Here is a 26,067-nt window from a genome sequence, read left to right on the forward strand (position 1 = left end):
CCAGGTGCCCAACCCCAAGTCCCAGGCTCCTGTCCCTCCCCGCCGGTCGGCGGAGCTCCGGGCTGGGTTGGCCGAGGGAGGGGCGGGACGTCCTGGAGAGGCGGGGCTGGGCGCCGCGGGCTGGGTCCCTGTCCCGCTGCCCGGCCGAGCGCACGGGCCATGGGCGGCCGCGGGTCGGGGGGCTGCAGGGCTGAGCCCCGCTGAGCCCCGCTGAGCCCGCCGAGCGGGCCATGGGCGACCGCGAGCGCAACAAGAAGCGGCTGCTGGAGCTGCTGCAGGCGGCGGGCACCGGCAACGCGCACTGCGCCGACTGCGGGGCGGCGGGTAAGGGCGCGGCGGCGCGCGCAGCCCGGGACCCCCCGCCGGACCCAGGGCCGCCAGACTCCTCCCTCCCACCGCGCCGAGTCCCGCCCCGGCCCCGCGGGACCCAGACGTGACCCTCACGGCGCCTTCGGGCCCGGACCCTCTGTCACCCAGACCGGGAACCTCCGACCCGGGCCCAGACAGTCCCCTGAGCATCCGGCACCCCGTCCCCCAAGCCCCCGAAGCCGGGCCCCTGCCTCCCCACTCTAGAGCAGACACGGACCTTTCTGTGTCCTTGGACCCCGATGTTAGATCCCACCCAGGCGCGCCCCAAGCCCTCGGACACAGACATCCCACACGCGAGGGACCCCAGACCTCGGACCCAGGCCCCCTGGCCGTGCTGTGCCCCCTGCCTGGCGCCGGACGCCCAAGGTCCTTCCCCAGGTCCCACTGCACAGCGCTGCGACCCCGCGGACGCCCAGGGACCCTGACTCAGACCTCCCCACCTGCGGGGCCCGCCCTCCCCGTCCTCCTTTCGGTTCCCCTGAGTCCCGTAACTTCCACGTCGCGCCGCCTCAGACTGTCGCCTCCAGCTCCTGGACTCCCTCCGAGATCTTCACCCCGGTCGCCACCGTGCCACGCCCGTGGGCTGACCAAAAGGTTCCACGCTGGGAGCCTAGTTACCCCTAGACCGAGAGAGAAGGGGTCCCAGGGGTGCGCAGAGCTGTCCACCGCCCCCAGAATCCTGTCGGGCCCTGCCTGTCCCTGCGCCACTAGCCTGGAGTTGGTTTCCTCGCCTTGCTCCGCTCAGCTCCCCTCCTGCGCTCTTGCCCCGCAGATCCCGACTGGGCCTCTTACAAGCTGGGCATCTTCATCTGCCTCAACTGCTCCGGCGTCCACCGCAACTTCCCGGACATCAGCAAGGTTAAATCCGTGAGACTTGACTTCTGGGACGACAGTATTGTGGAGGTAGAAGGGCGTGCGTGCGTGTGGAGAGCCCTGGAACGCGGAGCTGGGGGGGAGGTGGTGGGCGGGACGCTCCCATTCTACAGAGGAGGAAAACTGAGGCCCAGAGCGGGGCAGTTCTAGCAAAAGGGAACACAGCCTCTTACAGGGCGGCTGAGACAGAGACCCTGAGTTCAAATTCGGGCTCCCTCAGTTGCTTACTTGCAAGCTGTGAGGGCCTTGAACTAGTTACTTAATCTCAGCTGCGAACCCTCAGTTTCCACGTCTGGATTACAGGGAAGCCGCCACCCCTTCACAGCGCTGCTGCGACGATTCAGCGTAGGCTCAGTACAAGCACCAAGTAGTCGGTTAATAGTTGCTGTTGTCATTAGTGGAAGTCCTGGCACAGGGCAGGGAAATATCCTACTTCACGGTCTGTGGTCCCCTCCCCCAGCCAGGAAGAGGACCGCTCTGCTCTCCTCAGGGGAAACCAGCAAATCAGCACATGCACCTGGAGGGTTTTTATTGGTGCCTGATAACTCCCCTGTTATATTTTCTTCCTTTTTCCAGGTGAGGTCCCACAGCTCACTCAGTGAATAAATGGCAGAGTCAGGATTTGAACTCTGCTCCGTTGGGTCCAAAGCTGGTGCAAATCCTGTGACACAGCCCAGCAGGCCCTACAGGGGAGGAGAGTAGGGTTCACTCTGCCCAAGGGATGTGAATTAATAACCTGGTGTTTCTTCCCATTCCTGCCCTCGCCCCAGATATGCCACTGCTGCCAAGGCCCCTCTTGGCACATCAGCCTCTGGGTCTCTTAGGTGCCAAGGGGCCCCACTAGTCATCCGGACCTGTGTGCTCTATGGGGCCTGCACCCGCTTCTCCCTCCCTCCAGCTACACTGGTCTCCTGCAGACTTTCAGGGCTGCGGGGGGTCCTGGCCGTCTGTGGAGGGACTTGGACAAAGAACATGAGCTTTGGAGTCAGACAGATCTGGGTTTAAATCTCAGCTCTCCTGCTTATAGCTGTGTTTCCTTAGGCAAGTCACCTACTCTCTCTGACCCTCAGTTTCCTCCTCTCTCAAATGAGAATGGTGCTATTTAATAGTTGAGGATCCAATGAGAACTGTCAAGTGCTGTGCCTATGTGAGGCACAGTTATTACTACCCTCCTTGCTCCAGGCTGGGGCTGCCCAGCAGTGTGGACGCACAAGCCCGGGGGGGAACATCTCCTCCTTGGGGGCAGTTTCTCACTGACTCAGCCTAGGAGTCAGTGAGACCAACAGCCTTCTGGGTAGACCATAGTTTCATTTCACATTTTTTCGAGTTCTAATATTACTTTGAGTTGCTCTTGTCTTGCAGTTTATGACCCACAACGGGAACCTCCGTGTAAAGGCCAAGTTTGAAGCCAGAGTTCCAGCTTTCTACTACATCCCCCAGGCCAACGACTGCCTGTGAGTGGTGATTCCTTAGGGACTGGGTGAAGGGTCTTCCTGGTTCCTCCTTCCCCAGCCCGGCCTGTCTCTGGAGCCTTTGTCTGTGGTGGTCTCTTCTACGGAAGAGAAAGATCCAGGACAGCCTTCGGTACCAGCATGGAGAGCACGTGGGACACCTGGGTTAAGCCTCTTTCTACTGGGTGTGTCACGTCCCCTCTCTGGGCCTCAGTTTCCACAGCTGGGAAATGGGGGATTTTCTCTATGATCTATGTTTTTGCCTCTGATGTTCTTGTAGCCTTCAGATAGAGGTGAGAAATGCTGCTATTTTAATAGAACAAGTGTGTTTCACTTAGTTCCTATCAAGTCATGTTCTAGGACTGTCCCACCCAAGCTCAAGCTGGCTCCACGTAACTGAGCTGCAGATCCCTAAATAATAACCATAAACATAATAGTAGCTACTAGGCCGGGTGAGGTGGCTCACGCCTGTAATCCTAGCACTTGGGAGGCCGAGGCAGGCGGATCATTTGAGCTCAGGAGTTCGTGACCAGCCTGAGCAAGAGTGAGACCCCGTCTCTACTAAAAATAGAGAGAAATTAGCTGGACAACTAAAAATATACAGAAAAAATTAGCTGGGCATGGTGGTGCATGCCTATAGTCCCAGCTACTTGGGAGGCTGAGGCAGGAGGATCACTTGAGCCCAGGAGTCTGAGGTTGGTGTGAGCTAGGCTGATGCCACGGCACTCTAGCCCGGGCAACAGAGCGAGACTCTGTCTCAAAAAAAAAAAAAAAAAAAAAAAAGTAGCTACTAATATTTATTGAGCTTTGCCTCTGTACCAGGCTCTGTGCTAAATACTTATGTGCATTAATTTAATTCTCTCACAACCCTATGAGATAAGTACCGCTATTAATATTATCCCCATGACATAGATGAAAACCTGGGTTTTATAGAGGCAGACCTGAGTCTAGTCCATCACACACCAGGGCCTGGGGGACTGTATCATGGCACTGGGAGAATCTAATATGATGGCGGTGGGGGGATGGCTGTGAAGCAGCAGGAGGTTAAGGTGCCCTGGAGATGGGGGTCAGTGTGACACTGGACCTCTGTGGGACTAGACTGCCTGAGCCTAAGACTTCTTCCCAGGGATTCAGCCTCACCACCAGGGCTACTAGACAGTACCTTGTGTAAATGAGGAGAAGGTATCCCTCTAGGGACATGGCTGGCAAGCAGAGAGCAAGCTGCATCGCAGCTTCCTAGCCTCAGTAGGGTGCTTTTGGGCAGTGCACAAACTACACAACTGTACCTGGTAGTGTTGCAAGTTCTCAGTACTTAGTCAACCCAAGGGCTACTGATGCAGGTGGAGTGGTGGGGGAAGCATAGCTTTCTACTTAGAAGACCTTGGTTTTGTTTCCCGACTCTACCCTAGCCAGCTGTAAGGAGGTGGGCAAGTTATCAGACTTCTGATTGTCAGCATCCTCATCTCTGAAATGTAGATCATGTTGCCCAACCATGTAGCATGGTTGTAGAGATCACATGAAATAACTTATGTAAAACCTCTCACATGCCACCCGACATACTATTAATAGTTGTAATCCATTTCTCAGTGTCAGCTTCAGAACACTGCCAGTGCCCAGCCCAGCTGCAGGAAGTGCTGGCTCAACTCGAGTGGGCCTGTCTCCTCCTGTCTCACTGCTGCCACTCTGCTCTTTGTTCCAAGCTCCCAGTGAGTGTCTACTATGTGCTAGGACTTCTGCTGGCACCACATAGACATTACTTGCTATCACTCTAACAGCAGCCCTGCACTTTAACCTTTTTTAGCTGAATACTAATGGCTGCCTCCCCCTAGTTCCAAAACTCCTCTAAATCCCCATCCCCAGGACTAGGATTGGTGTCTCTTGGTCCCCATTCCCTCTCCCAGCTCTGATCCTGTGACCCAGGGTTCCCACCCCATGGTGGGCCTGGTGACTCTCCTCCCTGTCTGGGGGGTGAGGGCTGTGCATTAGGAAGGACTCCTGATTGTAAGTGACAGAAACACAATTTAAACTAACTTAGGCAAAAGAGGATATTATGGGTTCTGGGGATCAGACCACAGGAAGGACAGAGGTAGAGCCAGCCTCAGGAAGGACCAAGCCAGGAGCTCAAATGTGATCAGTGGCCAGGCTGGCTTCATGCCACCAGCAGGAAGGCCACTTCCCGATGCCAGGCTCCACCTCCCAGCGTGCCCCTGGAGGGGGCTTCCAATCAGTCTCTCCTACAGTTCCGGTCCTTTTGGTCCCACAATCCAGGAGCGCCCAGAGCTTTGAATGCCATATGCCCTGGTCTTGAGCATTCTCATAGCTATGGGGTAAGGTCATGTCAACCTTGGAACATTTACCTGGAAAAGGTGAGAGGGAATCAAACAATTAAATTAAGTTTACTCTTGGCTGCATGGTTTTTCTGCAGGGGTCACAGATGACAATATCTCATTGGGGTAGCATTAAATACATACTATGTGCCGAGCATAGTGCTGAGCCCTTTACATACATTTAAACATCTCAACAACTCTGGGGGATAGGCATATGCTCCCCAAATTCGGAGGAGTTAAGTGAGCTGCTCTTGGTCACACAGTGGATAAATGATGGAGTGAAACCTAGTCCGAGGTGGTCAGACCCCAAGACCACTGCTGTGTCCAGTGTAGCATGCCCAGATGTCATGGGCAGGCCACAGGAAGAGGCTGTTGGACTCTCCTGGCTTAACCTCATCAACGGGCAGTGGGAGGGGGGAGTGTAGATGGTCCAGGGGAGTCGGTACCTGTCTCATTGACCTAGAGAGCTGAGGCTGGGGTTGGAACAGCCCAGAGCAGTGGCTCTCATATAGCTCACTGGGAGAAATAGTTCCCCCAGGAGACATTTGGCCATGTCTGAACACATTTTTGGGTGTCACAACTGGGGAGGGTGTGCTACTGGCATCTAATGGGTAGAGGCCAGAGAGGCTGCTAAACATTCTATAAAACACAGGACGGCCCCCCACACCAGAGAATTATCCAGCACCAAATGTTAATAGTGCCGCGGCTGAGAAACCCCGGATAGCCCGAGCAGGCAGCAAGGCAGCGGCTGTGATGTTCCCACTCTCAGCTGCAGGGTCTTGGAACATTACAGTGCGAAAAGAGTGCATCAGACACAGCTGACCAAAGGTTCTCTCTCTGTAGGGTCTTAAAGGAACAATGGATTCGAGCTAAGTATGAGAGACAGGAATTTATGGCTGATGGGAAAACCATCTCACCCCCAGGTAAAGTTATTTTCATCATCTTTTGAGATCTCTGTTCTAATGAGTTTTAAAAAATAAAGTGCCTGAATGTTAAAAGCAAGATCCACCCAAGAGATAACTGCTGCCCTAGCTTTGGCCATGGAGGGCAAGGTGTGAGTTTCTCTGACTTTGAAATAGCAACACATCAGCTGGTGGGGTTTTATGGTTTGAGCAGCAGAGAAGCATATGTTTCACAAGTCCTTGGGCCACAAGCACGTATAGAGTTTTGGTATAAATTGCAAGAAGACGCCTCCAGTGGGCAGACCGATTAGAAAAAGGCACCCCTGCCCTTGGCTAAAGTCGCTCCTGGTACAGCTCGAGGCTTGGGGTGGGGAGCATGGGCTGGATTTCAGCCTCCCTTTCTGCTACTGTGCAGGGTACAACCTCTTTAGTGGCCTTGGACCTGTGGCAGCTTCACCCTGCTGCCCTGAGTCCGAGCTGAGACTGACCCAGAGAGCAAAGTATTCAAAACCACTCTTGGAGGACACGAGGCAGCCAATGCTCAGCTCTCCTGGCTACCAGGAGCACAAGTTATTCCTCAAACCAGAGATGCCTAGAAATCATTCATTATTCCTGAAGTTACGTTAGGCTTATGTTAATGTGAAGTTGGGGAGGACCATACATATTTAGAATCAGTCCAGTCTCTCAGGATTTAGCCTTCTTCAGGGTTTGTTATGTCTTCTTATGAGATAGCCTGGTGCCATGGAGAGCCAAAGAGGAAAGGTTTTGCACAGTGGGGGAAGTCCAACTGCAATGGTGAGACATCGCAGAATTGGCCCCAGGTGGGACCCTTGTGTCCTGCAGCTGAAATAGCCAAGTTTAGTTGCAGATATTTGGGCAGCTGGTGGAGGGCTCTTTCCACCCTGAGACCCTATGAGTTTTGTGAGCTGCTCATGTGCCTCAAGGTCATGGGTGTTCAATTTTTCTGATTGTTGGTGGTTAAGGTAACCGAGAAGGATTCCTATGGAAGCGGGGAAGGGACAACGCACAGTTCCTGAGAAGAAGGTTTGTCCTTCTGGCAAGAGAGGGCCTCCTGAAGTACTACACTAAGGAAGAGGTAAGAGGTCAGCCCAGCAAGGGGTTCCCTCCCTGAGCACTGGGCTCTCACCCCACTAAGGTCTACATTTTAATCAATGGTGCCTTGTCTTGTGGATAATCTCAGCCACTTAAGAGTTAGGCACAACATTCTCCTTTTCCTTGGCTGTACAATCAATCCAGTCTACTGAAAAATAACTCTCTGGCCGGGCGAGGTGGCTCACACCTGTAATCCTAGCACTCTGGGAGGCCGAGGCGGGTGGATCGCTCAAGGTCAGGAGTTCGAGACCAGCCTGAGCAAGAGCGAGACCCTGTCTCTACTAAAAAAAAATAGAAAGAAATTATCTGGCCAACTAAAAAATATATATAGAAAAAAAAAATTAGCCGGGCATAGTGGCACATGTCTGTAGTCCCAGCTACTCGGGAGGCTGAGGCAGTAGGATCGCTTAAGCCCAGGAGTTTGAGGTTGCTGTGAGCTAGGCTGACGCCATGGTACTCACTCTAGCCCGGGCAACAAAGCGAGACTCTGTCTCAAAAAATAAATAATAAATAAATAAATAAATAAATAACACTCTCTGTTCACCTAGAAGGTGGGCATGATGGCTCACACCTGTAATCCTAGCACTCTGGGAGGCCAAGGCAGGAGGATTGCTTGAGGCCAAGAGCTCGGGACCAGCCTGAGCAAGAGCGAGACCCCCATCACTACAAAAACTAGAAAAATTAGCCAGGCATGGTGGTGCATGCCTGTAATCCAGCTACTTGGGAGGCTGATGCAGGGGAATCACTTGAGCCTGGGATTTTGAGGTTGCTGTGAGCTATGATGATGCCACTGCACTCTAGCCCAGGCAACAGAGCAAGACCCTGTCTCGAAAGAATAAATAAATAACACACTCTGTTCACCTAGAAGCAGCTTAGACTGGTCCATGTTTAAACTTATGATGACCACTTGGTTTTACTTCATTTATTCATTCACTTAAAAAATATTTATTAATACAGAAACTCAGATGTGGTAAAAGTAAAAAATAAAATAAAATAAAATAAAGAAATATTTATTGAGCACCTACTATGCGCTAGACATTATTCTAGGCACTGGGGATACAGCAATGAACTAAACAAAGCTCCTGTGCTTATGGAGCTTTCAGTCTAGTAGAAGGAGGTAAGCTGGTAACCAGAACACACATCAATATATACTATACCAGGTGGCAGTAAGTTCTATGAAGCAGAATAGAAGAAGGGGAGGGGTGGAGAATAATGGGAATGTGGCAGGGGTGCTGCCACAGAGTGGTCACAGAGGGCCTGTCTGGTAACTTTTGAGCAGATAACTGAAAACACATGAGTAGTGAATTGCATGGATATGTGAGGAAAGAGCAGACCTATGTGTAACCTTTGAGGAACCTGCCAGACTGTTTTCCAAAGTGGCTGCATCATTTTACATTCCCACTGGCAGTGTATTCAGGTTCCAGTTTCTCTACATCCTCACCAACACTTGTTATTATCTGTCTTTTTTTTTTTTTTTTTTTTTTGAGACAAGATCTCGCTCTATCACCCAGGCTAGAGTGCCATGGCCTAGCTCACAGCAACTTCACACTCCAGCGCTCAAGTGATCCTCCTGCCCCAGCCTCTGGAGTAGCTGGGACTACAGGCATGCATCACCATACCCAGCTAATTTTTTTGTTTTTTGTAGAGATGGGGTCTCACTCTATTGCTCAGACTGGTTTCCAACTCCTGGGCTCAAGCGATCCTCCCACCTCAGCCTCCCACAGTGCTAGGATTCCATGCATGAGCCACCATGCCTGGCCTTATCTGTCTTTTTTATTATAGCCATCTTAGCGGGTATGAAGTAGTATCTCATTGTGGTTTTGATCGGCATTTCCCTGATGGCTAATGTTATTGAGCACTTTTTATGTGTGTATTGGCCATTTGTATATAATACTTGTAGAAATGTCTAGTCAGATCCTTTTCCTACATTTTAATTAGGGTATTTGTCTTTTTATTACTGAGTAGCAATAGTTCTTTATATATTCTAAATATGAGTCCCTTATCATATATATGGTTTGCAAAAACTTGGGCTCCCTGAGGTTTTGGATATGGGTTGTAAGAGTAAGAGGAATCAAGGATGATTCCCAGATTTTTGCCCTATGAAACTAAAAGGATAGATTTGCCATTTGCTGAGATGGCAAAGACTTAGCCCTCTACGGGGGTGATCAAGAGTCCTCTGTATTTTGGGATGCATATTAGTCATCCAGTGGAGACATTGAGAGAGAAGTTAGATATATGAGTGTGGAGGTTTGGGTAGAGTTTGGAGCTGGAGTCATTGGCATGTAGGCTGGTTTAGCAACGGGACTGGCTGGGGTCACCTCAGCAGAGAAAGGATGTCCAAGGACTGAGTAGTTTGGTTGTTTGTTGCTGAGTTAAAACATCAACTTCTATTTCTCCCAATCCTGCAGGTCAGGGACTCAAGCAGGCCTTGGCTGCTCCAGTGTGCTCCACTCCCCGTGAGCTGGGCCCCTCACTCTGCCGCACTTCACTGGGGATTGGGCAGAGCTGGAGGAGTAATAGTAATGTTTTATATATTCTTAATTTTTATTTTTCTCTGAGTCAGTTTCGATTCAATAATATTTTATACCGTGATGGTTGTGGTGGTTATGGGTATATACATTTGTCAAAAATCCAACAGTTTGGCTAGGCACAGTGGCTCACGCCTGTAATGCTAACACTCTGGGAGGCCAAGGCAGGAGGATCGCTTGAGATCAAGAGTTCAAGACCAGCCTGAGCAAGAGCAAAACCTCGTCTCTATAAAAAATACAAAAATTAGCTGGGTGTGGTGGCACCTGTAGTCCCAGCTACTACTGGGATGGTGGGGGAGGCTGAGGCAGGAGGATTGCTTGAACCCAGGAGTTTGAGGTTGCTGTGAGCTAGGCTGACATCATGGCACTCTAGCCCAGGTGACAGAGTGAAACTCTATCTTAAAAAAAATAAAAAGAAAAGAAAAACAGAAAAGAAAAGAAAAAAATCAAACAGTTCTCTTAAAATGAGTACAGTATATTGTTTATAAATTATACCTCAATAAAGTTGATTAAATAAAAATTAACAATGAGATACAATTTCATACCCATCATATTGGCAAAAAAATTTAAATCTGGCAATGTCAAGTGTTGGTGATGATATGAGGAAAGGAAAGTCTTCTGCGTTATTTTATTTTATTTTTTTTTTGAGACAGAGTCTCGCTTTGTTGCCTGGGCTAGAGTGAGTGCCGTGGCGTCAGCCTAGCTCACAGCAACCTCAAGCTCCTGGGCTCAAGCGATCCTCCGGCCTCAGCCTCCCGAGTAGCTGGGACTACAGGTGGGCACCTCCATGCCCGGCTAATTTTTTCTATATATATATTTTAGTTGGCCAGATAATTTCTTTCTATTTTTAGTAGAGACAGGGTCTCGCTCTTGCTCAGGCTGGTCTCGAACTCCTGACCTTGAGCGATCCACCCACCTCGGCCTCCCAGAGTGCTAGGATTACAGGCGTGAGCCACCGCGCCCGGCCTCCTCTGCGTTATTGATTGAAGTAAATATTGGTATAAGCACTGTGGAGCCATTCAGAAGAATAATTTGTCAGTTTCCAGTAAGTTGAAGATGTACACAGCTGTCATCTAGCAATTCCACTCGTAGGTGTATCTTGTGACCTACAGAAACTCACATATATGTCTACCAGGGATACACACTGACTGCAGCATTACTTACAATAGCAAAAAATCAAAACCAATCTCAATATAGGTCAACAGGAAAAGAGGTTGATAACTTTTGGTATAGTCATTTACAAGAGCAAACTAGATTGGTGTCTCTCAACATGGATAGACCTCAGAAATATAATGTTGAGTGACAAAAGCAAGATAGAGAATGATCCATGTAGTATGATACCATTTATGTAAAATAAAAATACTATATATTGTTCATAGATATATGCATAGGTGTGTATGTGTGTAAAAGTATAAAAAATGAACTAAAAGAATAAACATCAAACTCATGACAGTGCTTGCCCATGGAGAATGGAGGAAGAGAATGGGATTGGTGAGTCTCGGTTAAAGGGATTGGCTTTATTAGCAGTGTCATATTTGTTTTTTAAAAAGTTAGGAGGAATATTAACAAAATTAAATGTACTTCATGTATTTTTAGTATTTCTCATAGTAAATTTTTTTTTTTTTTTGAGACAAAGTCTCACTCTGTTGCCCAGGCTGGAGTGCAGTGGCTTCATCAAGGCTCACTGCAACCTCAAACTCTCAGGTTCAAGCAATCCTCCTGCCTCAGCACCCCCTGACCCTGAGTAGTAGCTGGGACTACAGGTGCCACCACACCCAGCTAATATTTTCATTTTTTACAGAGACGGGGTCTCACTTTGTTTGCCCAGGCTGGTTGGAAATTCCTGGCCTCAAGTGATCCTCCTGCCTCGGCCTCCCAAAGTGCTGGGATTATAGTCATGAACGACCATGCCCAGCCTCTCCCATAGTAAATTTTTAAAAGGGAAAGTCTTCCAGTAATCTTCCAAGAAAATTATTGTTAAGACTGTTGTTGCAAATCCGTCTATACTTTTTATGCTTATTCAAATATACACACAAGTATACATTATATATATCTATGTGTTAATATATTTATGTGTATATGTGCCTTTGTGTATAAATTTTATATTAATAGTTTCCTGCTATACCTCCTGTTCTGGGACTTGGTATTTCTCACTCATGAATATCATGGACAATATTACATTTTTTCATATTAGTAATATTGATCTAAGTTATTCTTTTTCTTTCCTTTCTTTTTGGAGATAGGGTCTCACTTTGTTGTCCAGGCATGAGGGCAGTGATGTCATCATAGTTCACTGCAACCTCACACTCCTGGACTCAAGTGATCCTCCCACCTCAGCTTTCCAAAGTGCTAAGATTACAGGCATGAGCCTCCAGGCCTGGCCAGTGCATTTTGATATGAGAGCAGGAACATACAAAGTTACACATTGGTTTTTGTTTGCATTAAGGCCTTGGTGAAGGTTGACTAGAAGTCACCCTGCTGACTGTCAGCGTCTTCAGTATCCTCTTTCTCTCTTTCAGGGTAAAAGCCCTAAAGCTGTCATCAGCATCAAGGACTTGAATGCCACCTTCCAGACAGAGAAGATAGGGCACCCCCACGGGCTGCAGATCACCTACAGGAGAGAGGGCCACATCAGGAACCTGTTCGTGTACCATGAAAACGGGAAGGTGAGATGACAGGAGCACCACCGCAGCTCAGCACTCCAGGACTCCGCAGGCCCAGCTCGCCACCTGCCTTGCCCGTTTGGTGATGTGCTCAGCTGCCTCTTGAGATTCTTCCGCTGCTGTTTGCTTTATTTATTGTCACTTCCCAGCCTGAGACAGAGGTAGGAGGAAGGCAGAGCAAGATCAGGGAGAAAACTTGGCTGGTGCCATGGATATATCTGGCAGTGCACAGCCACCTGTGGGAGTCCAGTTAGCAGAAGCAGCTATGCCCAGGGATGGCAAACCAGGTAGGGCCAGAGATTCCAAATATGGGGGGAGGAATGGATAGACAATCAGGTGGCAGTGCAAGGGCACCTTGCTTCTCAATGTATGGTCCTGGACTAATAGCATTGGCATCACACAGAAGCTTGTTAGAAATGGAGTCTCAGGGCTGGGCACAGTGGCTCACCCCTGTAGTCCTAGCACTCTGGGAGGCTGAGATGAGAAGAGAAGATTGCTTGAGGCCAAGAGTTCGAGACCAGCCTGAGCAAGAGCAAGACGCCGTCGCTACAAAAACCAGAAAATTTAGCTGGGCATAGTGGTGTGCACCTGCAGTCCTAGTTACTTGAGAGGCTGAGGCAGGAGCATCGCTGGAGCTCAGGACTTTGAGGTTGCAGTGAGCTATGATGATGCCACTGCACTCTAGCCTTGGGGGCCAAGTGAGACCTTGTCTGAAAAAAAAAAAAAAAAAAAAAAAAGAAATGGAGTCTCAGGCCTACCTCTGACCTACTGAATTAGAAACTGCATTTTAATAGGATTTCCAGTGATCCCTATGCATGTTAAAGTTTGAGGGGCACACTTAATTGTTTGGGAACCCAGTCCAGGCAGAGAAGAGCAAGCCAAGAAAATAAGCTGGGTCAGAGCCTGGGCAGGGTCATGTGACTGCACAGGGGCCAGAGATGCTAAGTGGGGGTAGGGTGAAGGTGGGGGCTGATGTTTTGTGATAGTCTACAGTCTCCTATGGACACTGTTCTTGGTGATTGCTATCTGCCCTTTCTTTTTTTTTTTTTTTTTTGTTGAGACACAGTCTCACTCTGTTGCCCGGGCTAGAGTGAGTGCCGTGGCGTCAGCCTAGCTCACAGCAACCTCAAACTCCTGGGCTTAAGCGATCCTACTGCCTCAGCCTCCCGAGTAGCTGGGACTACAGGCATGCGCCACCATGCCCGGCTAATTTTTTTTTTTTTTGTATATATATTTTTAGTTGGCCAGATAATTTGTTTCTATTTTTAGTAGAGACAGGGTCTCACTGTTGCTCAGGCTGGTCTCGAACTCCTGACCTCGAGCGATCCACCCGCCTCGGCCTCCCAGAGTGCTAGGATTACAGGTGTGAGCCACCGCACCCGGCCTATCTGCCCTTTCTTAATCCTCAGAACAACACCCATGTTGGGTGGGACGTGGTAAGTAACTTGCTCCAGGCCACACAGCCGATGGTTCCCGAGCCCTGCACCCATTGTATTACCCTATGTCCCTCTGCTACAGGGAGAGCCGTTGGCAGCAGGAGCCAGGAACCAGATGCAGGGACTAGACCTTCCTAAGGGGCCCAGTACCAAGGTGGCGACCATGGTCACCCTCCCAGCAGGCTTCATACTTTCTTCCTAGTCAGAGTAGAGTTCCTGGTAGGACAACCTGAAGAGCAGGAGTTTGGAGTCAGAGCTGCTCTGCTGCTCTCAGCTGTTACTGGGGCAGGCCCCTTCCCTCCTGAGTTTGCTTGTTTGCAGATTATAATACCCACCTTTCAGAGGGGTGTTGAGGATTGAGTGAACGTGAACCATGAATATTTCATAACCATGGAGTGCACCGCAAATGTTAGTCACTGCAGTTAGTATTTGCTCATGATTGTAGCAGATGTAAAAGGCAAAGTCTTGCAGCTAATTTCACACCTGTATCATTTATTAATTTATAAATCCACTCTTGAAATTCACAAGTCCTTATTGAGCCCCTGTAATGTGCAAAGCGCTGTGCTAGGTTCTAGGGAGTGTGGCAGTGGATAGGGCAGAGCTGTGGGCCTCAGCAATCTTGCAGTGTAGGGAGGGACACAGGCAGGGAAGCAGGTGCTGAGGACGCCATGTGATAGGTGGTGGTCATGCTGTGGACACCCAGGAGACGTGGAAGTGGCATAGTGGGGGTGGACGAGGTCAAAAAGGCTTTTTGTAGGAAGTGGTTGCTATTTAAGAATTGTGTGGCTAGGTCTAGTGGCTCATGCCTGTAATCCCAGCACTTTGGGAGGGGCAAGGTGGGAGGATGGGTTGAGGCCAGGAGTTCAAGACCAGCCTTGGCAACATAGTGAGACCCTGTCTCTACAAAAAATAAGTTAAACATTAGCTGAGTGTGGTGGTGTGTACCTCTAGTCCCAGCTACTCAGGAGGCTCACGCAGGAGGACGGCTTGAGCCCAGGAGTTTGAGGCTGCAGTGAGCTATGATTGTGCCACTGTACATTAGCCCCGGGCAACAGAGTGTGACTCCATCTCAAATAATAATAATAATAATTATGTGAATAGACTAAATAGGAACACACTTGAACCTGCTTAAAGGGGGCATGGAGGAGCCAGGTGTGGTGGTGCGTGCTTATAGTCCCAGCTGCTCAGGAGACTGAGGCAGAAGGATCTCTTGAGCTCAGGCATTCAAGACCAGCCTGGGCAACATAGTGAGACCCCATCTCCTAAAAAAAAAAAAAAGGTGGGGCATAGACAGGAAAAATACAGAGATATTTACTTCAAGGGCAAAAAGTATGGCTGCGACTCATGAGAAATTAGAGTCAGATACTCTGTGTATGTTTTTGAGAGAGAGAAGAGAAGGAGAGAGAGAAAGTACACTCTAACAAACTATTCTATGACACCAGGGATACAAATAATGTCATACTTCTTTGTTTCTCTAAATTCAAGGGCTCCATTCCTAAAATTAGCAAGAAATCTCCTTGCTAATTCCCTTGGCTCCCTTCCTTGACTCCCTTCTTTGGCTCCCTTCCTGGGTTTTACCAGAATCTTGGGTCTTATGCCATCTGGGAGACATGAGGGGATCCCTGGTTCTCAGTCCATGGTGGGCTCCCTGCTGTTGCCCCATGTCCAGACTGGGCGGACACTGGTGGCCACCTGTCCATGCCAATCACTGCCATGAGGACTTTTGTTGAGGTGCCAGAGGTCTCTGACACTTAGGAGACCCGGCTCCCTCTCATTGGCCCAGTTGCGGAGCATCTGACAGCCTGGGGCTGGCCGTGCTCCTTGTTCACTTATGCTGCAGCCTCTGTCAGATGGCATCATGGGGGTTGCAAACTCATGCCCTTAGCAGCCAGGTGGGTCATTCCAAAGTGAAGTGGACAGGAATAAGGAGTGGTGGGGGCTGCGGCAAACAGGAAAACCTGCATCAAGGATTGAAACAAACAAAACTTCAGGAGCCAAACAAACATGGCCCCAAGGTCACCAGTTTGTGATAGGAAAACCTTCCAAAGTGAAGGCCGGGGGGCATCTTTTCTGGGCTGGCCCCATTCCCTTAGTGCCTGAGACCTAAGAAGGTTCTTAACAAACCCCTGCACGGAGAGAGCTCAGAACCCTGGAATACTGGCCTGTGGGAGAGGACAGGAAATGGTTTCAAAGGAACCATATTCAAATGACTTTCCCAGTCACCATCCTACACCAAAGTCCAGCACTGCAGCTATTTGAACAAGTCTTTTGGCCTCCCAATTCCAAATTCCTGGGAGAAAGAATCTGATAAGCCCAGGGGAGCCTTTGTATTGGTCCAGCCCTGGTCCAGTTGCTGTGGCCAAGGAGGGGCAGGATCACAGTGGTGAATGGCGTTGCAGCAGGGGGTGGGTGAGGACCGGTGGGGCAGTTCCCATAGAAGCAGGGGTTGGGCTGAGCAAGCACCCAAAAATCTATCTATTACAACATCTAAACGAACCTGCAGGATGAGTAAAATGTTGTAGAGAAAAGGTGTGTGTGGGAGGGAGGTGGAAGACACAGAATGTCCCAAGGGGAGGGAACAGCATGTGTTGGGGGGTTGCAAAAAGTTGGGGGTGGAAGGAGCTCAGAGGACAAAGCAAGTCATATTACAGAACTCAGACTTTTTTCCTGAGGGTAGTCGAGAGAACCCCAAGCCAGACTGCGTTAGGTCAGTGATTAGAAAATCACTCTGGCTGCCGTCAGAGGGCCAACTGCGAGCAGAAGATCAAGGCCAGCTGGATGCGTGGTTGTCTAGGTGGGAGATGGTGGGGGCCCGCACTGCCTAGGGATGCCTTCTCGCAGAGAGATAGCAGAAAGGGTCGAGCCAGCTGTGGCCTAAGCTGCGCTCCAGGCCACGGGCGAATGCCTATTGGAGGAGCATCTCCAGGAGCACCTGCCCCGCCCCCAAAGGCTGGGCTTTGACATCTGAGGACAGCACTTTCCTAGACCCTTGCTCCTCAAAGTGTGTTCCATGGCCTGAGAGCTTGTTAGAAATGCAGAGTCTCAGGCCCGCCCCAAACCTACTGAACTGCACTTTAACAAGATCCCTGGGAGGTTCATGCACACGTTAGAAAAGGAAAAGCTCTGTCCTAGGCCATTTCGGAATGCCGGTGCAGTTCACCCCAGGCCTTTCCCGTGGCTCTGCGGTTCTCCATGTCAGTGGCTTCCCGCTTTAGCCCCTGGGGCTCTGACGGAGGCCTTCGGGATTCCCTGAGTGGAGCTGTGGGGTGTCTGCATGTGCTGGGTGCACTGCTGCCCCACACCCGCCAGCCCCGCCAGCTTCCTGCCACCGACTCAGCCTCCACCCCGACCCATCTCACCAGCTGTCTGTCCTTTGCAATTTTCTCGGCAGGAGATAGTGGACTGGTTCAACGCCCTCCGCGCAGCCCGCCTGCAATACCTAAAAATGGCCTTTCCTGAGCTCCCGGAGTCTGAGGTGAGCTAAACGTGGACCCCAACTTCTCAGCCTCCTCTCTGTCACCTCCTCCTCTGTCTGCTGACCCTGAAGACACTCAGAGGCCAAGCTAGATGTGTTTGCAGGCAAGGCCTTAGACTCGAGGGGTGGGCACAGAAGGAAACCAAGAGCGATCTCTTGGGGAGCGGGGGGATTACAGCCTCACACACGGGAGCTGCTCTTAACCCGCCACCTCCAGGAAGCAGGTCAGTCTCTCCCCTGAGGATGCCCGGCTGCTATCCATGGTGTCAAGGGACTCAGCATTTGGGCATCTCTTTCTGACCCCTTCTCCCACTGAAATGTACAAATGATCCCTAACATACTGCTTACAAAGTGCTTTGGAGCCCGTTTTACCTTGCAATCCCTTTTATCGAGTAATCTCTTATGTGGGCAGTGGGGGTGGGGTGATTATTCCCATGTTACTGATGAGAAACTGAGTCCCAGGAAGGTTAAGTGAATAACCAAAGGTGCTCTTCCCTCTCTGCCATCCTCCCTTTGCCCTGTGGTGTTCTGGGCTCCGGAAGGCCACGGGGTCCTCCTCATTACAACTGTCACAGGACCCGGTCTGCCTCCTGTGGCCAAGGTATTGGTTAGCCTGAGAACGTCATTTTGATTGTCCCCAGACACCTGGAGCCTCTGTTGACCTCTCAGTGACTCACTGAGATGGCAGCTCTCTGGGAGCAGTCCCAGCAAGGCCTGGGCCAGGCCTCGAGGTCGGCCTGCTGAGTCAGCACCCAGAACTGGTGAACGCAGGCTCCCATGGGCGGGAGTTGAGAGTGCTGACTGCTGACTGGCATGAAGGGAGGACAAAGTGCAGACCTCAGCCTTGTTAACCCGGGCTCGCTTCCCATCTTTGCTCACCCGAGTGGAGGAAATTAGTCTTTGGCCAACATCCTCAACGTTGCCTTGCCCCACTCCTCCACCATCATGACCTCTTCTCCAGTATCCGCCCAGCCCACCTCTTCCTCTGCTTTCCTGCCACCCTGTGTCAGGGTACGGTGTGAGGCTCTGGGCAATCCCCCGGCCTGGCCCAGGCTTAGGGCTCCAGATGCTGGAAGCCCAGGGAGTGCCAGTGGGGTTGTGGCCCTGCAGTAGGAAAGGCATATGGAAGTCAGAGGAGCCGACGTGTTACCTGGGGCAAGTCACCTCACCTCTCTGAGCCTCAGTGTACCCATCTGTCACCGTGGGGACAATGCCTATTGCGATAATCGAGTGTGCCAAGGTGTCTGAGTGCAGGAAGGAGTACTCCAACCATGTGAAGATTTTCCTTCTTCCAGTTGTTTCCCGAGTAGCCTTGAGTAGCTCTGCATTGGCTCAAGTTCAGAATATTGAGCCATTAGGGACTCTATTCTCTCCAAATGGAGGACTTGAAGCCTAGTGAACATATTTTAGGGAAAGAGGGATGGTATAATTTATATTTTCATTTTCAGTTCACAGTTCTCCCCCTTTCAGATTTCCCATCGCTATTCCCCAGACCTCACTTCCCCTCTGCCCCTGCCCTGGGCCCTGGAGCTCCGGGGAACCTCCTGTGTTCTTGGAAACTGAGACTGTCATTTGAAGCTCTTGACTTTCCAGGTGGACCCCCTGGAGCACAGGAGGCCAGCGCCTATCCCTGGAAGCTTTTCTGAGCACAGGATGGCAGGCCGGAAGGGATCCTAGGGGTCACATGGTCCAGTCTCCGTGTTACACAGGGGAAACAGGCCCAGAGAGATGTCGGGTCTCACCGAGGCCACAGCTGGTAGAGGCCAGAACTGGAGCTGGAACCTTGACTCCCGACTCCTAGTCCAGAGCTCTGTGTGCCCACTCTGCTGTCACCTCCTCGTGGCCCTGTGTCAGAATCCCTACCAGTGACCAGGTCTCGGCCAGGGGCCTGCTCAGAGGGCTCTGGCATGTTTATACTTTAGCATCGTAGTGTAGTGGTAGGGGTACAGTCTAGCGTCCACTGTCCCTAGATGTGAATCCCAGTGCTTCGTGCACCAGCTCTGTGACTTAGGGAAAATCCTGACCACTTCTCTGAGGACTGGTTTCTTCAGATGTACAATGAGGCTGATAATACCCACCTCACAGGGTGGCTGAGAATTGTACCCAGAGCCTGACACATGGTAGAGCCTCAGAATATGCTCCCTGACACCAAGAGGGTCTCCTCTGAGCCTTGCCTGTGTCCGTGCCCAGGGGTTAAAGAAGGACTCCTTAGACCAAGACTCAAACATGCCAGTAAGCTCTGCAAACATCTGGGGTGCTCTTCACTGGCTTTGTTGAAATATTAACATTACATGCATTCCACTTTCCAAATATAACCCTGTGAACCATGAACACATATCCTTCCCCATTCCAAACTTCCCCTTTGTCGGGGAGCCAAGCTCGGTGGGGAACCTTGAGCCCCTGGGGTGTGCGTGGAGGGTCAATGTCTGTCTCTTTTCCCCCAGCTCGTGCCCCTCCTCACCAGGAACTACCTCAAACAAGGCTTCATGGAAAAGACTGGCCCAAAGGTACACACTCCCTGGAGGACTTACACGGCCCCGGCCCAGCCAGCAGGAGGGCAGAACTTGGGAGGTGGGGAAATGGGTAAGGTTGGGGGAGGCGAACAGATGTTTGTTGAGTACAGCGATGTTCGTGGACTGAGCAGTGGAGACTGGGCGTTAGCTGATGTGTGAGCCACGGTGCTTCTCCCCAGCGTTAGGGACGCCCACAGCAGCTTCTTCCATCCTAGCTCCATCTATCTGGCCCTGCCCCTGGGAAAGCAGAGCTGAAAAGGGACTCCCTGAGCTGAGAGCTTCTAGGCTTTCCAGGACCCTGTGTGCTGTGTGCCTGGAGCCTTCCAGGACTGTCCAAGGGAGAAAGGGGCTGGTGACGGGTCTGAGAAAACACACATGTGCACCCAGGGGCTGCGTGCACACCCTCCCCAGTGGCTGTTCAATCCCCACTTATCTATGGAGGAGGGGAAGGCTGTCCTGGTGCCTCCCAAGGAGGGTCCAGAGGAGCGGAGCCTGGATGCTGGGTGGGGCGACTGTCATCTGTCAAGGGGAGGTGGGGAAGGAGGAGAAGGGAAAAGGAGGGGAATGGCAGAGGGAGCTCCCTAAAAATTTCCCCAAAAGCACAGTATTCCAGTGCTTTTTTTAAAAAAGGTTTGAGGCCGGGTGCCGCGGCTCACGCCTGTAATCCTAGCACTCTGGGAGGCCGAGGTGGGCGGATCGCTCGAGGTCAGGAGCTCAAGACCAGCCTGAGCAAGAGTGAGACCCCGTCTCTACTAAAAATAGAAAGAAATTAGCTGGACAACCAAAAATATATATAGAAAAAATTAGCCGGGCATGGTGGCGCATGCCTGTAGTCCCAGCTACTTGGGAGGCTGAGGCAGGAGGATTGCTTGAGCCCAGGAGTTTGAAGTTGCTGTGAGCTAGGCTAATGCCATGGCACTCTAGCCTGGGCAACAGACTGAGACTCTGTCTCAAAAAAAAAAAAAAGGTTTGATATGTTTATAGGATGGTTGATAAGAGGACAGTGAAAGGTGTTGGGCGATCAGTGTGAAAGAAAGCCCGGGGCAGGCTGAAAAAGCAGTTTGAGGTTGTTTTAGGTTCCCTTCCTTTACTAGCCAAGGGCACAGCCCCTCCCTGTGGTTCTCGTCCCAGGGCTTCGTCTCCCTTGACCTAGGTTAGAATTTGGCCAAAGCCAGCACTTTCAGCCTTGCTGAGAAGTAGTCACTTCTGATTTCCCCAACTTCCTTTTTCTGAGACTTCTTTGTCCACAGCCTGAAAGAGGGAAGCCCATCTTCCAACTCAAGGCAGCACCTGGCGGCAGCAGGGTGAAGCTGGCAGGGGTGGGGTGTGAGGTGGGCGGTGGGGAGGGGGCTAGGCAGAGCCTTCAGAGCCCAAGGGCCCCAGCCCAGACCCCAAGGAGAAGTATTAGGGTCTCTGACTGGGGAAGCTCAGCTGGAGAACCCGTGGGACTGGCCAGCTCCCTTGGCTTGGCCTGGGCTGGCCCCTGACCTCTGTCCTCAGAAAGAGATCTTGTCATCCCTGGTAAAAGCTTCCCTCTTTTGCAGCAGAGAGAACCTTTCAAGAAAAGGTGGTTCGCTCTGGACTCCCAGGAGCGGAGGCTGCTGTATTACAAGCACCCACTGGTAAGAGCCACACGGGGTCCCTCCCCAGGGCACCCCCACATGAAGCTGCGTCAGTGCTTGTGTGGGACTCTGGCGAAGCTACAGATGAACACACCTCCCAGGGCCCCAGGGCTAGAGAAATCCGAGGTTGAGGGAAGACCTCTACCCCTTGCATCTCCTGTGCTTGCAGCTTTTCCAATAGGAGGCTTCACCACTCACCTTCAGGAAGTCCATGTTTAGGATCCAAAATGCTGCCAATTGTAGTTAAACAAGGTGTATTCCCTCCTTGAGTCCCATGAAGCATAGTGCTTAGGAGTGTGGGCTGTCTGGGCTCTGGTCTCAGCCCTGCCACTTGTAATGGTGTGCCCTGGGCAAGAGCACTTAGCTCTCTGTGCCTCAGTTTCCTCCTCTGAAAAATAGGCTTCACAAGAATGCCTTTCTCAGAGGCTGCGTGGTGAGTTACTACATATAAAGCACTTAAATTCCTGGTGCTGAATTTAATAAGCTCTCTGTAAATGTTAAGTGTCTTTTTAACAGATGATGTGTGTGATTTATTCCAGGGTTTTTTAATCTTCCAAATTCTGGGTCCCACCTAGCAGAAATCCTGGCAAGGACACTCACACCCCTTTCCCAAAATAAAACTTGAGGGCTGTCAGGGCTGCAGGGGCCCCCCTGCTCCCCACCCCGGGGTGGCCTCTGATGACCACGTACCCTCTATTTTCAGGATGCTTTTGAGCAGGGCCAGGTTTTTCTCGGGAGCAATGAGCAGGGATACGAAATATATGAAGACCTCCCCAAGGGCATCCGAGGGAATCGCTGGAAAGCCGGCATCACTATTGTCACCCCAGAGCGGAGATTCGTCCTCACCTGTCCCAGCGAGAAGGAGCAGCGGGAATGGCTGGAGAGTTTGCGGGATGTCCTGTCTCGCCCCTTAACACCCCTCAACCTCATCAGTAAGAAACAGGAACTGGGGGTTGTTCTTTTGGCCAAGGGCAGAGGGCAGAAAGGGGCTTCGTCACTTAGGTTCACCTGTGATGCCAAAAGAGTGCCCTGTCCATGCTCTTTCCACGATCTTCTCTTCCTGCCAAGGAAAAGCACAAGACAGTGAGCATCACTGCCACGCTCAGTTCCCTAACAGAGCCCTTCCCCAGGAGCTTCCAGAGGAGACTGGCTCTGGCAGAACCCTGGATGCCGTGTGTACCCCACTCCGTCTAGGAGCTGAGCAGCCTCTCTCCCTCACTCCTCCTCCTCCCTGATTGCTGTTCTCGTGAGAAAACCCTGGCCTGTTATTATTAGCTAAGGTCACACCCGCTGGGCAGCTCCTGGGATTTTGGATTCCTCCCTACCCCAGAGGGAAGGCTATTTTTAGTGCCTTCTTTTCTCTGGACCCTCTCTTCTGTCTGCCTCTGTCCTGTGTCACGAGTGGACTTCTCTCTCTGCTGACAGCCCTGTGAAAAAAGGACAGAGATGCTGAGCTGGAGCAGGGAACTGCTGGCCCAGGGCCTGGCTTCTGGGCACAAGAGAGAAGTTGTTTGTTTGGAAAAGTACAGACTGAGCAGGTGACCCCACACGGCCCCTTGGGGGAAACCCTTGTGGCCCTGGAGTCTGACCAGTATAAACACAGACACTCTTCACTGTCCCAAATCCCAAAGCCAAACAGACTTGTAAACTGTTAGTGAAGCTTATCAGCTGGTGTTTTCTTTGTTCTGTGGGCCTCTGTGTCTTAGTCTATCTTGGTTTCTCTCTGTCTCTGTGTGTGTGTCTCTCGGATTTTCTCTCCTTCTCTGGTGTGTGTGTCTCCTCTCTCACTTTTTCATTCTGGCTCCCTCTGTCTTTCTATGCCTGTCCCCTCGCTGTCCCTTCCCTCCAGTAGGACTGCACTGGCATGGCCACCTCCCTCAGCCCTCTTCTTGTTTCTCTTGCAGCAGCATCAACAGAGAGTGGCTGCAGCGCCAGGTGACCCATCTGCTGAGGAACCAGCGGACCACCAAACACCTGGAGCTCCCGGTGGGAAGGAGAGGTTCTCACCTTGGTCCTGGTTGCCCAGCATTAGTGCCCTACAGTCAGCAGCCATCCCTGGCAGTGAACTCTGCCAACACTGAAGCTGTGGCTTTATCCGCCAGCTCCTTGGGCCTTCCGTGCGGCCCAGCCCTAGGGGTCTGGGGGTTTGGTACATGGATGAACACGTATGCCTTCCTCCCCATACACATCCAGGCTTGAAACGTCCTTAAGGCAAAGAACTTCCAGAGGTGTGGCACTGAAAGAGGTGTAGAGTAAACATAAAAAAAGGAAAATAAAATAAAATAAAAACAACAAGTCCCAGAACTTTCTCACATCTGAAATGGAGGCATTGCCATGAAAAGGCCCCCATGGCACCATGCAAGTGGCATCTTGCCAAAAAAAATTTTTTTAATCTGAATCTCACCATGAGGAAATAATCAGACAAATCCACATTCTGCTAAACAACTGGGATGGACTCTTCAAACATGTCAATATCATGGAAGTTAACGTAGTCTGGGAACTGTTCTAGATTAAAAGAGACCGAACATGGCAACCAAATGCAATTCTTGATTCTCCATTGGATCCTGGACCCTATTCTTTCAAAGAACAGCTGTAAAGGACATAACTGAGATAATTGGGAACATTTGAATATGGATGTAGATTAGTTAACAGAATTGTAAGATTGTGATAATTATGCTGTATTTGTATAGGAGAATGTTCTTGTTCTTAGGAGATACATGCTGAAGTTAAATTTAGGGGTAAAATATAATGATGTCTACAATTGATTCTTAAATGGTTTAGCAAAAAATAAGTTTATGTGTACATGTATATGTATAGAGTATGTATGTGTGTGTACATATATATATATAGAGAGAGAGAGAGCGTGCACACCATTGTGCAAAATGTTAGCAACTGATGAATCTAGATGAAGTATAGATGGGTGTTTATTGTCTTATTCATGCAAATTTTATATAGATTTGAAAGTTTTCAAATTAACAAGTTGGGGGAAATAAACACCAATTTTTCATTCTTCAAAAGCAGTGGTATTTCTGCATGAGTCAGAAATGTTCCTGGCTGGGCACGGTGGCTCACGCCTGTAATCCTAGCACTCTGGGAGCCCAAGGCAGGAGGATCGCTTGAGGTCAGGAGTTTGAGACCAGCCTGAGCAAGAGCAAGAGCTGGTCTCTACTAAAAATAGAAAAATTAGCCAGGTGTGGTGACCCGTGCCTGTAGTCCTAGCTACTCAGGAGGCTGAAGCAGGAAAATCGCTTGAGCCCAGGAGTTAGAGGTTGCTGTGAGCTAGGCTGACACCATGGCAGTCTAGCCTGGGCGACAGAGCAAGAGTCTGTCTCAAAAAAAAAAAAAATGTTCCTGTTAGGAGGCTGGGACAGGAAGATCACTTGAGACCAGGAGTTGGAGGCTGCAGTGAGCTATTATGACACCACTGCACTCCAGCCTGGACAATAGGGCGAGACCCTATCTCAAAAGTTCCTGGGAAAGTGCCATCATTGTGCACATTTTAGAAGAAATAAAAGCCTAGATAATATAAAAAATTGATCATCACAGTGATTGGGAAGAAAAGAAGAAAGCTGAGAAGACACAGCTTCATTGGACCACAGGGCGGAGACCGATCCAGCCCAGGCTCTGTGTGGCTCTACCGCTAACTTGAGACCGTTGGAAAATTCACTTCCTTACCTCTGTGCCTTGGTTCTTCTCTTTAAAATGAGGAAGTTGCACTAACTCTTGAGATCCAAAGTAAGTAACAAGTGTTTTTGACGACCTCCGAGGTGCCAGGCTGTGTGCCAGGCCCTGTGAATAGGCAGGAACGTGACGTGCTCCTGCTGTCACAGATCATGGACTGCTGGGGTGCAGCCCTTCAGAAGGGCAGCACAATGAGGTGAGTGTTAAGAAAAGGGAAGAGCAGATTGCTGCGGGAGGGTGTGGCGATAGGGTTCACCCTAATTGACGGGGAGAGGGAAGCCTCCTTCCTCTCCAGAGAGTGAAACCTTCAAGCTGTTTAGAGGTTAGTCAAAGGGAAGAGGGTAAGGTAGACACTCAAAGCTGAGGGAAGAAAATATTCAAAGACCCCCAGATGGGAAAGAGGGACTGGAAGAAATCTCAAATGGCTGAAATGTTAGAGAAACAGATCATGAAGGTCCCTGCTCTGTGATTCGCTGTTCCTTTCCCCTTCCTTCAAGTGACATGCAGAAACACCCTCTGTGTTCTCTCTTTACTTAGGTGGAGACTCAGAGGGGTGGGAGAGCCTTTAAGAGATTCTCTGCATTTTATGGGACTTTCCTTTGGATCCTCCAGTCAAAGGACAAGCAACACACCAAGGTGTCTCCTCCTGAAGCTTGCTGGCTGCCCAGATGGAGGCCTGAGTCATCCATCTCCTCTGGCTCCTAAAGCACCTTGAAACTGCCTGTTTCAACACTTGCTAGGTTAAGTATGAAGGGTCAGTTTACTTGTCTGCCTTTTTCACCACTTGTGAGCTCTGTTGGGTGTACTCTGCTAAATTCTGGAGGTGAGGAAATTAATAAAGGCATAGTCCCAACCTTAAGGAACTTACAGTTTAGAGAGGCAGGGAGAGAAGTAAGCAAGCAGGAACAAAGCTACTCGAAGAGGGAAACTGGGATTCTAAAGGTGGGAGCAGGCCAGGCACAGTGGCTCACGCCTGTAATCCTAGCACTCTGGGAGGATCACTCGAGGTCATGTGTTTGAGACTAGCCTGAGCAAGAGCGAGACCCTGTCTCTACTAAAAATGGAAAAATTAACCGGGCATTGTGGCATGTGCCTGTAGTCCCAGCTACTTGGG

At 50.5% G+C, this 26,067-nt stretch overlaps 1 protein-coding gene and 1 long non-coding RNA gene across 5 annotated transcripts in view; one reads left to right on the plus strand and one right to left on the minus strand.

Annotated features, from left to right (window-relative positions):
- The first annotated feature begins 156 nt into the window (after positions 1–156).
- On the plus strand, positions 157–24,252 carry ADAP2 (ArfGAP with dual PH domains 2). Of its 4 annotated transcripts, none has more exons than XM_045525448.1 (11): positions 157–324; positions 1,142–1,272; positions 2,605–2,696; positions 5,864–5,943; positions 6,906–7,018; positions 12,083–12,229; positions 17,054–17,137; positions 19,582–19,644; positions 21,195–21,272; positions 21,976–22,204; positions 23,177–24,252. In XM_045525448.1, the coding sequence occupies exons 1-11, from the start codon at positions 231–233 to the stop codon at positions 23,209–23,211; spliced, it is 1,146 nt and encodes a 381-aa protein (XP_045381404.1). In that variant the 5' UTR covers positions 157–230; the 3' UTR covers positions 23,212–24,252. The 4 variants fall into 4 exon arrangements, with proteins under 4 accessions (XP_045381404.1, XP_045381405.1, XP_045381402.1 ...); XM_045525449.1 differs by having other exon boundaries at positions 23,180–24,252; XM_045525446.1 differs by lacking the exon at positions 23,177–24,252 and having other exon boundaries at positions 21,976–23,145.
- The window catches only part of LOC123620317, a 34,923-nt gene continuing 30,603 nt past the window's right edge, over positions 21,748–26,067 (minus strand). Inside the window, exons 4-5 of the long non-coding RNA XR_006728803.1 lie at positions 23,280–23,508; positions 21,748–22,332 (exon numbers count right to left, since the gene is read on the minus strand). This is a non-coding gene — a long non-coding RNA (uncharacterized LOC123620317). The remainder of the gene's footprint in view (positions 22,333–23,279; positions 23,509–26,067) is intronic.

The sequence above is a fragment of the Lemur catta genome, chromosome 15, assembly GCF_020740605.2.
Source record: "Lemur catta isolate mLemCat1 chromosome 15, mLemCat1.pri, whole genome shotgun sequence".
Lineage (NCBI taxonomy): Eukaryota > Metazoa > Chordata > Mammalia > Primates > Lemuridae > Lemur > Lemur catta.